We start from the raw sequence: 13,357 nt of genomic DNA on the forward strand, positions 1-13,357 counted from the left end.
CCCCTATGTGGGTGGGAGCCTCTGGGAAGTGCCCATACAGGGAAGACACGAAGAGGATCATTAAAACAAGATTTCCATTCTGGATGTCCCAGGCTGAAGTTTTCAGAGGGCAAACCAGGCTCTGCAGCAAGGCAGCTGCAGGGTGAGGATCTCACAGGTCCTGAACCTGGGCTTCCCCTGGCAGGACTCACTGAACTGAGCGCACACAGCTCTCAGGAGCGATGCAAAGCGCACCACTGCTGCCTTAGTCATGCTCTGAATAGGCACCAGTATGCAAAAACTTGACAGAAAGCCAGCTTCTCAGAGGCACTGATTTCACATCATTTTCCTATCAGTATTACACATAAAGGGGGCACCTAAAAACAGACTCACCACAGAGCTTCTGCCCTCGAGGTGCTTTAGGCTGTCAGTGCTGGAAACCCTGGGGCTAAGCCACCTCCAGTGACTGAGCTGCTAATATGCAGCCACTGTCCCTGAAATGCTGTACCAAGTCCTTTCCTATTCCCTCTTTTTTTTTTATTTATTTATTTTTTATTCTTTTTCTTGTTTTTCAAGGCTTTTGCCAGAGCTGCACCCAATTAAATGATGTTTCTCTCTCTGCATGCAGCAGCACGAGGAGGTCTGGGCTGACTTTGCCCTCCACACAACCTTGGTGCAGAGGAAGGTCAGCACCCCTGGCAGATGGGCTCCCCTTCTGGAAGTTATGCCTTTGCTGCTACTTGTCCCAGCTCTCCGCCTGAGCTGCGACGGGAAAGAACAACTTGTTAAGGAATAGTTTCTTTCCCACCCTCTTAGACTGCTCGCAGTCAGTCTCAGGCAGTTTGTATTGATTGCCTGCACTTACTTGAGACGTTTTGCAAAAAGCACTTAGTGAAATTCATTCTGGGGATTTGTCAGTGTTTTTTTATGGCCCCTCCGACATATGTGATACAGCCAGGCTAAGGTTTAACTTTCAGAGGGTCAGCGTACGAGCTCTTGTGGAGGTGGAATTTCCATTTTGTAAAAAGTTTTGCTTCTCAGCACGGTACAAAGCCAAAAAATCACAAGTTTTGAGTTTTTTTAATTTGTGTAGGTGGAAACATTTTTGTATTTTGCTTTTGTTTTGGAAGGTTAGTCAGATTATAAAAATTGAAAGAAATTTCAGAACTAGAATTTATTTTGACACACAACAGCCTGAGACTAAACCATTATTTTAAAAAGTGATGTTATGGAGCAACTTAACTTTTTTTTTTTTTTTTTTTTTTAAACCTTTTTTTCCAACCTCTCCAAAACATTGTTAAGATCGCTGTTTCCATGGGAAGTGACTGTTCCAAGATTACAACCCCATGCAATACTGAGCCAGAAACCCTGCTATGACTATTTCTGTTCCATAGATTCTCTGCACTACATCATTAAATTACATAAACCACCTACAAAATAGCATTTCCCAAAGGACAAGCACTCTTCCAGAAAAGTTCCAACCTGTTCTTGTCAAATATCAGTCAGTCCAGAGAAACCAGCTGCTTTTCCTTGTTGTGTTGTGTGTTTTTTTTTTTTGTTTTTTTTTTTTAAACTGACACTAGAAATCTGTGCTAATACTTGGGGAGGCCAAGGGAGCCTTCATGCAGTGCTGCTCCTGCAGCCTGCCAGATCTGGGCAGGCAGAAATGCCAGTGGCTCTCTTTTCCATTTTTACATAATGTCCCTGCTACAGTGTGGAGACCACAAATGCAATCATGCTAACAAGGGCTTGCTCAGTTCAGAGCCCTCGCTGCAAACTACATCTTAGTGACGATGCTGGCACATCATGATGCCTTCCTCGGAGACATCAATCTCTGCCACGCAAGTAGGACCGGAGCTCTGTCTGTGCTGGTGCTTCACTTGGGTCAAATTAAGCACATATTGAAATCAGGGCACATCCCTGTTACAGATGAGATGAAATTATCTTGGCTGCAACAGCCCTTTGGAGCTTCATCTCCATCTGTTTTTATGACCCGGGCCACATAGATGCTTTAATAACTGGAACATGCTCTGCTATTTACATGAGAGATGAATGCAGACCTGCACGGATGTTTGGTTGCTTTCTCATTTATTCACCCACATGAGTAAATAATAATATTAGAGCTACCTGCTGCACAGTGAACACTTTCAAACAAAAATGCATACCAACGTATTTGGAGACATGAATGTTCTTTTGGAAATTTGCTTCCTATAACAAGGGCAAATATACACGCATGTGATCTACAATATTTTTTCTTTGACCTAGCACTGTTTTGGTTTGAGAGGAGGATTTGCCCTTATTTTAGTGGGAAAAGAAAGTTGTTCTGAGTCTTCTGAAACCAAATCTAATTTTTCTCTGCTAGATAAATAGTGAAAATACAATTGCTCACAGCCTTTTCCCTCCTCAGCTCATAAACCATGGAGTACTTTTGGTGGCAGACAGTCACTGCCAGGTCAGGCTGGGAGCATCTCGCCCAGCAGAGACTGTGGCTGCAGAGGTGGAAAACTGCAGCACGCAGCCCTGCCTGGCACCCAGGTCCCATCGAGGGGTGTTTGCATCCTCAGCCAGCCTGTCCTGCTGAGCATTGTGCCTTGCAGCAAAAAAAAAAATAAAAAAATATCGTGGTTCTGATGAAGGTCTTGACAATAAAATAAATCAGCTTGTATCTTCAAAGCACCAGCTACTGCTAAGGCTAAGGGAAATACCTAAATGCATCGAGGGAAAGAGGAATGGTGTTGACTGGCCTCGCAGAGGATGAACATCATCCATTTCCCTCCCTTTCTGAATGCTCCAGTCTCCGTCTCACCATCTCCCTCCCCTCACACCTTCCAGGAGCTGTGATAGCTTTGTGCTTTCTCTTGGGTGGCAGCAAGGCCCGGGGCAATTCACATATCTGCCTCTGCTGCAGAGACTCTGAGTGTGTTTGAAGAGGACGAGGATGACAAGCGACTGGTTTCTGCTTAAACTGTACAGGTGGGAGCCTCCTCTCATCATCGCCCCTGCTCTCCTCCTGAAGTTGCTTTGATATTCAACAAACACTCGCTTTTTAAACAATACTGTCCTAAACCCTTATTATAATGCCCAGAACCACTTGCAGACTTTCTGAAACCCATTATTATAATTACAATCAAGAATCATAGGAGGCTGTGCTTTGTGCCAGAAATACATATACACTGAATTGTTTGCAGAGGAGCCTCAGAGAGAAAGAGCGAGGGAGAAATGCTGCTTCCGTGCTGCTCAATTCAGGAGCAGTAACTCCCACCCCATTTCATTTTCCCTCATCCGTTTTCCAATTTAACTTGTGGCTGCTGAGATCCAGGCTAATATTTGCTTTGTCCTCCGTGCTCTCCTGTGGCCTTGATGCAGGGAACCTTAAGCTGTGCCCATGTCTCTTGTGCCTCCACCTACCCCAGGTGGGGCCCCCACCAGACCCCAAACCCTGCCCTGGTGAGGATCTGGGGGGCTGCAAGATGCGGTGCTCTGGGCAGTGCAGTCAGGACAGAAGCAAGGAGCATTTTGTTTCAGAGATGGCTGCAAAGCAAGCCGTCTGGTCAAGGATATGCAGCATCCAGCTTAGTTTTATTAAAGCTTTGCCTCATGGGTCACAAAAGACCTTAGAGAGGGCTGTAGGGTTTTTGGTAGTGTTATCCTGATCTACTGCTGACAGAGCTCATGGGGTGTGGACTCTGATTTGGCTTTTGCCAGCACGAGCCCTGAAATTAGCTCTCCCTTTTTCACAAACAGTGCCTGAAGTCAATCTCGCCTATCACTGGCTTCCATGGCGATGTCACTGGCTGGTGCTGAGAAAAGTGAGATGGATCAGGCCCTTTCTTCTGAATAAATATCAGATCTGATTCACCACTCAATTGCTTCTGTTTTACCTCTGTAGAACGTCATTGATTATAGAAGGATTTGCAAGTTTAAAACTAGACTAATTCAGTGATTAATCCCAACCAAAGCCTTCTGTAAATAGAGACCAATACTCCAGCAGCATTCAATATTCAACACATCAATAGAGTTCTCAGCAATATGACTGAATGGCATTTAGAGTTCCCCTCCCTTTATTCAGGGTAGTGCTGGGATACATTTAGTTTAGCTAACCCAGACTTTTCACCTCTTTCTCTTCACCCTGGGAAATGCCAGGCACGTTCCCCGTGAAACAAAAGCAAAACTCTCCCTTCCAGCCTCCGACACATTACTGCAGCAGCCGAACCCTTCTGACACCCAACGGGACCAGAGGATGTCACAGGGGGGTGGGGGAAGGAAGAGGGGCTCATGGCTGGGTCTGACCATATCTAAGGCCCATATCATCCCATGGGCTGGAGACTCCTCTCGCACCTTCCGCCAGTGAATTAAGGCTGGTAGATGTGGTAGAAAAGCTTCTTGTAGGAATGTGTGGCTCTAAGGAAACATTGGACCAGGAAAAGCAACTGTGGCAAAGAAATATCTTGACTTTAAAGATTTTAAGCATTTCTGCAGCTTCTTCTGGTCCCACTAACCTTCAGATCGCACACAAAAATCCCAAACCACTCCCCCAAATGCTATGTAATCTGGACATAAATAAGAGTTGCAGGTCATGGAAATATCTGTGGGTTTCAATATTTGGTCTTGGTACAAATAAAATTGAGATTTTAAGCATTAAACATTTTGGGGAAATTTCCCACCACAAACAACCTCCCCACACACTGATGACATAACTGCTCAGCTTCACTGAGTGGCTGCAGGGCAGCCCATTTCCCTCCGTAGGGATTTTCCCCTGAGTCACGGCTCCTAGAAAGGCTTGCCCAGTATTTTTGGGATCCAAATCTTGTTTCTCTTTCCTGTTCCTTTGCTCTCTCCAGGAAGTCCTGGGGTCCACTCAAAGTGACAGACCCTGAAGTTCCACTGAGTGTCCCCTAGACCCAAATCCTGTTTCAGAGGCAGACAAATGGATGGATCTTACCATCATTCTTACATCCATTCACCAACCTACAAGACCTGCAAGAATTGCTGGACCAGCTTCAGCTGACAGCTACAGACAATCACAGAGCTCAGGCATCTGCAGCTCTTCTAGCTGCTGCCACTCCTTGGCTTGCAAGTTCCCATGAGGGGGTGTTTTTGTAGTGCTTTTACAGTGCCTCTGTCCACCTCCTCCAGCTCTGAACAGCCACGGAAGAGCCAACTTCTGAGCACCAGCCATCATCAGCCAAGGCCAGGATGGGAGACAAGGCTGAAGTGATCTTTCTCTTCACATGAGCTTTTCCTCCTCGTGATTCCATTCTTTGCCCTGTAGCAGGACTCCTGTGAGCTGCCTCCAGAAGATATGCTTGCTTATCTCCTTGTCTTTCCACTCCAGATAGGTGTTCCTCCTGAGGTATCGGGACAGCCCTAGCTTCTGCCTCAGCAAGGTCTTATTCACTTCTTCGAGTACAATCATGATGATTCCAGCTTTGTCTTCAACCAGCTGCCAGGACTGGGCAATGTCAAACTCAAAGCTACACCACTTGCTCTCCAGAAAGTCGGTAGAGATGACTGCAATGACATTTCTGCTACTTAGAAAACCTTCTTGGATGATGTTGGTGACAATGGGTACCCCTGGTAGGAAATCCCTGTAGTAAAGACAAAGTTGGAAGGGAGGTTTTCCTCCTTCTAAGGGTTCGACCAGCTCTTTTATCACCCATTCTTGGTCTTTGCTGGAGTGGATAACAAAGGCATCATAGGTGGCTCCCCTTTCTGCAGAGTGTTTACACCCACTGAGCAGCACCAAGAAGTAGTAGAGCTGGAAGTAGTACTTGTAAATCAGGAATATGAACACCAATGCAGCAAGCAATATGACCACTGAGCATGCCACCGTGCCTGGGTTGGGACGGCAGGAGAACAGGTAGAAGCTTGACAGGCTCAAGTTCTTCATGTATGCAGGTGTGTGGCATACCATTAAATGCTTGTTCTGCAGCAGGTCTTCCATTTCTGTGATCCATTTCATAAAGTTCAGGTAACTGCAAGAGCATTCAAACAAGTTGTGAGAGAGATCTAGGTAGACCAGACTAGCAGGCAGGATTTCCAGGGCTGAGTCCAACAGGACACTCAGCTGGTTGTGGCTGAAATCCAGGGCTGTGAGAGCTTGGAGTGGCTCATAGACTACAGGATCGAAGGTCAGGAGCTTGTTGTTGCTGATGTTCAGCTCTTTTAGTTCAGAGAGAGCATTAAATGTGCTTTGATCCACCTCTACTAATTTGCAATTTGAAATATCCAAGGTGTGGAGGTGGCTCAAGTTTTTGAAGTTATTGGACAATTTATTGTTCTCAAAGGAGTTGCCTGCCATCTTGAGCACTTGCAGAGAGTTCAGACCGTGAAATATATGATCGGATTTAACATGAGTTTTGGTATAGGAAATGTCAAGGTAAATGAGTTTCTGAAGGGATAGAAAGACAGGGTAGGTGCCATGGTTGTCTAACTTTGTGTGCTGGAGGTCCAAGTATAAGAGATTCTTCACATTGGTGAAGTCTCCGGTCAAACTGATGTCAGAATTGAAGCTTAGGTTCAAGTGTCTCAAGTTTGCAGACCCAGAAAACTGAGGAGAACAGCATGAAGTGAAGGAGAGCCGATTCTCACTCAAGTCTATGACCTCCAGGTAAGTTAGATTCTTAAATTTCTGCCGGAAGCTATTAAGGTGTTTGCTCTGGGTAATACGAAGCACTCTCAGCTCCTTAAAGAGGGACAGCTTCACAGCAGGCACTTCCTTAAACTTGCATTTCTTGCATTCCAGATGTTTCACTTGAGGAGACATAGGAACCTCTGACACCTCTTCAAGTTCAACGTTCACCAGCCGAATACTGGAGACGTTGCCTATGCAGTTAAAAAGAGTGTCCGTGTCATTCTCAAAATTCCTGAAACAGGTTAAGACAAACTCCTGCATCTGTACCTGGCAAAGTCCACTCAGGAGTCCATTCTGAAACTCTTCCAGTTTCAGACTGTCCCTGAATTCTCCAACTATTAGTCTGTTGACCTGTAGCCCTGCCAGGCCGTGAAGAGAAGTGCGCATGTCATGGAAGTTCTCAAAAGAGGACCTCAGAACCAGTTCACCAAGATGAATCTTTGCAAAGGACCCAGGCTGGATGTATTTTATATTATTCAGAGAGAGCACCAAGGTGAGGTTGAGCCTGTTTGCTTCTCTCAGGGCATCAAGGTCTCCTTTGGAGATATATGTAATCTTATTGGAGAAAAAGCTCAGGTGCCTGAGAGAGGTCAGGTTGGAAAAATACTTGGGAAGCTTCAATGAAGCAATGCTGTTGTGGCCCAAATTCAGCTCCTGTAGGGTATGCAAGTGTCCAATTGGTAGGTCAGTCAGAGAGGATATGCCAGTTTCCACCAATACTAGTTTTTTCAGAGATGTTAAACCATAGAAGGTTGCTGACCCCAGGTACTGGAGGGAATTGGCAGTTAAAATTAAGGTGGAAAGTTCATGAAGATCCACAAAAGAGTTATCTTCTATTGTATGGATGTGGCACCTGTTGGGCAAGAAAAGGGGATAAATGTACATGAATGAATAAATGTACTTTTACTCTACATTCACTAACACTACTGCGCTAAGTGCTAATGCAGTGTTCTCAGACTTAACATCTTGCTGGGGCTTAGCTTGGCATTGCTGTGCTCCTGAATCCAACTTCTCCTTCCTCAATCTGCAGGTGAACATAGTTATTTCCCAGCAAGGAGCATCATTAACCAGCCATGCAAAAGGAACCTTCCCATAGCAGGAGAACTTCTCTCTCCTCCTCGTCCTAGATCTGAATTTTAGTTGCAAAGCAAGATACCCGGAGCTATGGTCAAAATTCAGGCAGGCAGCAGGACAGAAGCATTTTAGTTTTCTTTTTAGGCCAAAGTAAGACTGATGCTCATCATTGATGGCAGAGCCAACCAGATGGAGGACTCCCTTACATCTTGCACTCTCACAGCTTCCAGACTCTCTCAGCAACAGCTGGGCAGTCCCCCTGGCACTGGACTGATGCAGCAGTTGCAAAGCTCACAACCCAGCAGTTTTGCTGATATCTGAGAGGGAACAGACCCCTGGTTGTGTTGGTTCTAAAAGAGAAAAGGGAGAGTGAAGAGGAGTGTGGCTGCCTAAAGGTGGTTTCATATGAGAAGACCCAAAGTTCGAGACCCAAACCCATTCTGTAACGAACTCGAGCAGAACGAGCTTTACAACCCAGTCAGTGCCTTACAGCAAACATGCTCTGCCACTCAGCTACTTCAGAGCTGTAACTGTGATGGGACTGAGTGACATTTTTCAGTGAAACAATTTACCCATAGAAACTGTTGTCTCAAGTCAATGGAAATTATACATCAATTCAAATTTGCTAATAAGCCTCCCTCATCTCCTCCCCCAGATATGTGAGTAGAAAGGAAGAGATATGTTGATATTTTAAAACAACCACCTTTTACAAAATGAATGTACTTTTTTTTTTTTTTTTAAATGTGATTAGAAAAACAGTTCACCCAAGATGTTCCATGTTCTACTTTGGAGTTTTTGTAACAGTGAAAAGTCTGGTATTTTTCTTGTTCAGAAAGAAGTAAAGAAGTAAAACATCCTCCTCCCTCTCACATCGTGTCCTACAAGATCAGACTGACAGGCCCAACTCTGAGAGAGTGTGTCCTCAGTAACTGGACTAAAATCTGTACATCAGTGCCATGGGCATATGCAGAGAGACAGAGAGAGGGATAAAGTCAAGAGCAAAACAACAAAGAGCCAAAATCAACAAGACCCCAAAATCTGGAACTGTTGAGGCCCAGCTGGGGTAAGGTTGACCAGTATACACATAAAAAAGGCTCATTACCTTGAAAGATCCAGAAGCTGCAGTTCAGGGACTGATGAAAAATAATTTGAGCTCAGTGATTTCAGATTGTTGAAGCTGAGGTCCAGCTCCTGGGTGGTGTTTGGGACTTCAGGGGGAACTCCAGAGATGTTCAGCCCCATGCATCTGAAAGCTTTGCTAGGGATGACCTGTAACAGTGGCAGATCCATTCAGTCAACACCCACTCTTCACAAAATATCAGAAAATTATACTGTCAGGAAAGCAGGAGCAGAGCAACTACCACACAGTTCATTTCTAAGTGAACTTCGAAGTTCAGTTCTAAATGAGCCGCCCTGAGCTTCAGGAAATAATCTCATATATCCTAAGTACCTCTCCCACCTCTGGTAGAACCAGTCCTGCTCCCCAGGAGGAGCTACATTTCTTGCTGATTGAAGCAGGTACAAAACCACAGGACAGTGTTCCTCGAGGCTATGGATGAACCAGCAGCAACCTCTGAAAGAGCCAGCGAAACGAACACAGGGGGATGTATGGTGTGCCCCGGATCAGCGCTCAGCTCTGACACACTGCAGAGAAGCAGGCAGCTCTAACAGAAATTGCTCTGTGAGTAATAAGTAAAGTTTGCAAAAGGCAGTTCATCAGTGCCAGGTGTTTGGGGTACCGGTGAAGTCACTCTACAGCACAAATCAGGCTAAAATATCATAATTTGCAGAATTTTTAGACAAGGCTTGGATCTCTTCCTGAAGGGATACATAATCTATTAGTTTAGCTGTAGTGTAGTAACCCCAGAGGTACAGAAAGCCAAGAAGAAGAAATGGTTTGTGCTGCTTGTTCTGGTTCTCAGGTGTTTTTGAGACCAGCGTTTACTTCAAATATTTCAATTGCCTTGGTAACAGCCTTGGAAGAAAGATGAGCTTCCGTAAGAAAACTAACACACGACAGATCTGATGCACAAATCTCCCAAGCAGAGGGGAAAGTTGCACCAGAGAAGCAGAAGGATTTCGTGCTCGTGCAGAGATCACGTACCTCCAAACAGGGACTGAGGAGGCAGCCTGCCAGCTGCAACAGGATGAGCACCAGCTGCAGCAGCCCCACAAACGTCCACGGGAGGAGAGCTGCTCTCCTGGGCATCTTCAGGAGGCCAGGCAAGCAGGAGAAAGCACCATGGGTGTCACACAAGGACCCGGAGAGAGAAACCTCCTGAAATGCTGAGCGCTGCCTCCTACCACTCCTGCTTCTCACCGCACGTCACTGCGAGCTGCAGAGAACAAGGGGAAGTGAAACTGGTGACTGCCCAGTTTCTAGACATGCTTGGAGTGCTTCTTGCAACTCTGTGTTTAAAAAAAAGGAAGAAAAAAAGGAAGTACCAAAAGGTGTAGTTTGGACTAGAACTTAAACAGCAATATGTGTTGTACCGCTGCGTCACTTGACTCGATTACCTCAGATTAGCTCAGGCTAAATTGGTGGAGAAAAAGGGAAATTTGTGAAATTGTGAGTCCCATTTCAAGAAGGCCAGGTTTCACATCCCATAATGTGAATGCACTGTGTAGAGCAAATGAGTCTCTGCATTCGTCCCCCTGCCACGCTCCCAGGACAAGTGCAGGCCTTGGGCCCATGTCTTCCTGAGGCCAGTAACTATTACGTTACTGGTTTAGCTATGGCTGAGCTCTCATGAACACACATCTAGGATTTACTGGGCCTTGGTATTGCATCATCCCAGGAAGAGGCTGCACAGGGCCATGCACAAGGGCCAAGCAGCGGAGGCCTGACCATGGAGCAGTCAAAGCCCCAGGCACGGCTCAGCCCGCAGCACCGCGCTGGGCTCCGTGCTCCCCTGCCCTTGGCTGGGACAAGCTGGGAGGGCTGGGGTCAGGGTTTGAAGCCTTGCTACAAAATCAAGTCTGTGGAGGGTCATCTCGACACCACCCTTAACTCACAGTGCAGACACAGCTGTTGTTTCTGGAGGAGGCTTTGAAAAAGCCAAGTGTTGGTAATACCAATTTAATTCAGCTGTGAGCTTTCTAATAAAGCTCCTTGCCTTCATTTACTCTGATAAATGGTAGTGTTTTATTGTACCTACTGATGTCTTTCTGTAGATAAATAAGAGTTGTTACTGGGGATCTAGCTGTAGGGTTGTGGAATATCATTAACACAGAAAAATGGCAAAAATGGGAGATGAGGATAGGATACTAGTCTAGAAATAGATGGAACAGGGAGCAACTACACATGAAAATCTGTGAATATTGATAGTAAATACAAACTGAAACACAAGGCCAGTGAGTAATCCACTTACAGAGAAAAAGATAAAATCTCAGGGAGGGGGGATGGACACAGAACTTCTTTGGCAAGGTCAGTAGAGGGCCACTGAGGGATGAAGAAATCCTAAAATAACAGATGATCTCTGTGATAAAAAACACATATCAGACAATGGCAGCTAAAACTGACACCCTGATTTACAGCCAGATAGCGCCCATTAAGCCAGCAGACAAAAAGTTTGTTGAAATTGGGCAAGTTCTACAAAATCCCTGTTCTGAAAAGCCTCTTGTGATTGCAGGTATTTCCTTTTACAGATGGAATCAAAAGTGAATGGAAACAATTGCTGACTGCTTCTGTGCCTGGATTAAGGAAATTGGCAGAGCATCATGTGTCTGCAGAGAGGACAAATGAGCATGTCCTTTAGTATTCAATATGCAGAATGAAGCAATCCACATTTAATTTTTATCTGAAGCTGAGATGAGCCTGAAGTATGCTCTAGAAATTATCATTTCAATGGAGACTCGCTGAAGATGTTGGAGAGTTTGGGAGCATCACAAAATCCATCCAACAGCCATGCTTAGGAGTCAAGTGGAAAGTACAACTTGAAGGACATTCAAAGAGCGTGCTGCTTCTATCACAGGGGACAGTTTCACAATGAATATCATCACTGGTTCAAGGACAAATCCTACAGAAATTGCAAGAGATGGGGCACAAGCTGAAAACATGCAAGCTAGCAAATCAAACCCAGCCACCAGTTTAGAAAGTCAATGCCAGTTAACTTCATATTCTTCAGCTTGCATACAATGTGCAATGACTGTAGAAAGCCATAATGTCTCTGTAATTGCCTCTTTCAGTTCACAAGAAACAAAAGTATTATTTGGAATCCTTTAAAGTGACAAGAATAACATCTAAAATATAACATGATTCACTGTGCTGGCAATTTTCTAGTGGGATCATCAAAGATCTTTCAGGAAGGAGGTGTTACAGAAATCTCAGTGTTTCTAAAAACACATGCCAGGATAATCTTTGTTCTCCTGAACATTATTATAATATAAGTAACACAACAGCAGACAGCATATACGCAACCCCTGTCATCTGAAGCAAAGTATTACCTAGCATAAGATGGCCACAACATAGTTGTACTGACAAAACAAGTTGTACTATTGCATATATTAAAACACAAAAAAAAAAAAAAAAAAAAAAATGGAGCTCCAGCTGAACACAGATGTTAGCTAAACTCTTGGACAAGACAACTGCTGATATCCTGCATGCATTTCATTGAGGGAACTGGTGTGTAGACAATATACGAACATCTGCAAACCAACCCAGCAACTCGCTAAGGAGACAAAAGACAGACAGAGAACTTCAGTGTTTGTTCAGTATGAGGTTAGCTGGAACAAATGTAGCTGCACAATGTCCCAGCCACGAGAACAAATAGGGCAGTCTGTATCTGTGGTGATTTTGAGGTCATGTCTAACCCAATATCATATGTAGATCAACACCTATTGCCCACAAGAGAGGCTGTTTTTGGCTTAGCAGTCAGGCTAAACAGGTCCCCAAGTCTATCTGCAAATGGGGGTTAAGGAACATAGCAAGAACTGTTTCAAGAATGAGCAAAGTAGGTTTTATTTTGAGTGAAAGAATCGTGTGTAATAACTACTTGACTGTGAGTCAGGGATCAGATAGGTGAGAGCATCCATGAAATGCTGGTACTTACGTGACACAGTATTTGCAGAGCTAGAGATAGGGAGCACTATGAGAACTTCCAAATATACTCGAGCAGCTCAGGCACGCTCTACCACCTGATCCTGTATTGCTTTCAGATGGGTTGCAGCACTGGCCATATGTACCTTCCTAACTAGCAGTGTATCAGTTAATACAGCTCAGCTTAGCAGTCACTTGGGGTGAATTAAGCTTAAATCTCATCATGTTGCAGCTGGGGTCTAGGCTCAGGGTGCATAGACAGTTACTGAATGCTTAAGGTTCAGCTGACACATGGTCCCTCCTTTTACTTTGCAGCTGAGTCATCTGTCCAAGCCTGAAAGGTTGTCTGAGTAGATAGGAAAAGAAAACGTCTCAAAAAAGTAACAGCATGTTGAATTTTCCCAGCTATTCTGCCAGGAAAAAAACAATTTTTATAAATCACAATAAAAAAAAAAAAATCTGAAAATGGCTTTAAGATGCTCTTGCTGCAAATATCACAAACACGTTGCTTCCTGGAACTGGTGAATCACTGCCTCACACGGCCGTCCCCGGCCAACCTGGCAGACGCTGGATAGTGACGGTGCTGAGCCTCCCGCTGCGCCGGGGCTGGTGGAGGAGCTGAGAAGCTGGCG

The 13,357-nt window shown here is 44.9% G+C and overlaps 1 protein-coding gene across 3 annotated transcripts; it reads right to left on the reverse strand.

Annotated features, from left to right (window-relative positions):
• Positions 1-2,050: 2,050 nt before the first annotated feature.
• On the reverse strand, positions 2,051-10,551 carry TLR4 (toll like receptor 4). 3 transcript variants are annotated; one of them, XM_084494207.1, is made up of 4 exons: positions 10,133-10,551; positions 9,792-10,023; positions 8,790-8,956; positions 2,051-7,466 (listed from the first exon to the last, which is right to left on the reverse strand). In XM_084494207.1, exons 2-4 carry the CDS (start codon positions 9,894-9,896, stop codon positions 5,207-5,209), a joined length of 2,532 nt encoding a protein of 843 aa, XP_084350333.1. In that variant the 5' UTR covers positions 9,897-10,023; positions 10,133-10,551; the 3' UTR covers positions 2,051-5,206. The 3 variants fall into 3 exon arrangements, with proteins under 3 accessions (XP_084350333.1, XP_084350335.1, XP_084350334.1); XM_084494209.1 differs by lacking the exons at positions 9,792-10,023; positions 10,133-10,551 and adding an exon at positions 9,147-9,585; XM_084494208.1 differs by lacking the exons at positions 9,792-10,023; positions 10,133-10,551 and adding an exon at positions 9,138-9,585.
• Positions 10,552-13,357: the final 2,806 nt, after the last annotated feature.

This window comes from Aythya ferina (assembly GCF_964211825.1).
Source record: "Aythya ferina genome assembly, chromosome: 20".
In the NCBI taxonomy this organism is placed as follows: Eukaryota; Metazoa; Chordata; class Aves; order Anseriformes; family Anatidae; genus Aythya; species Aythya ferina.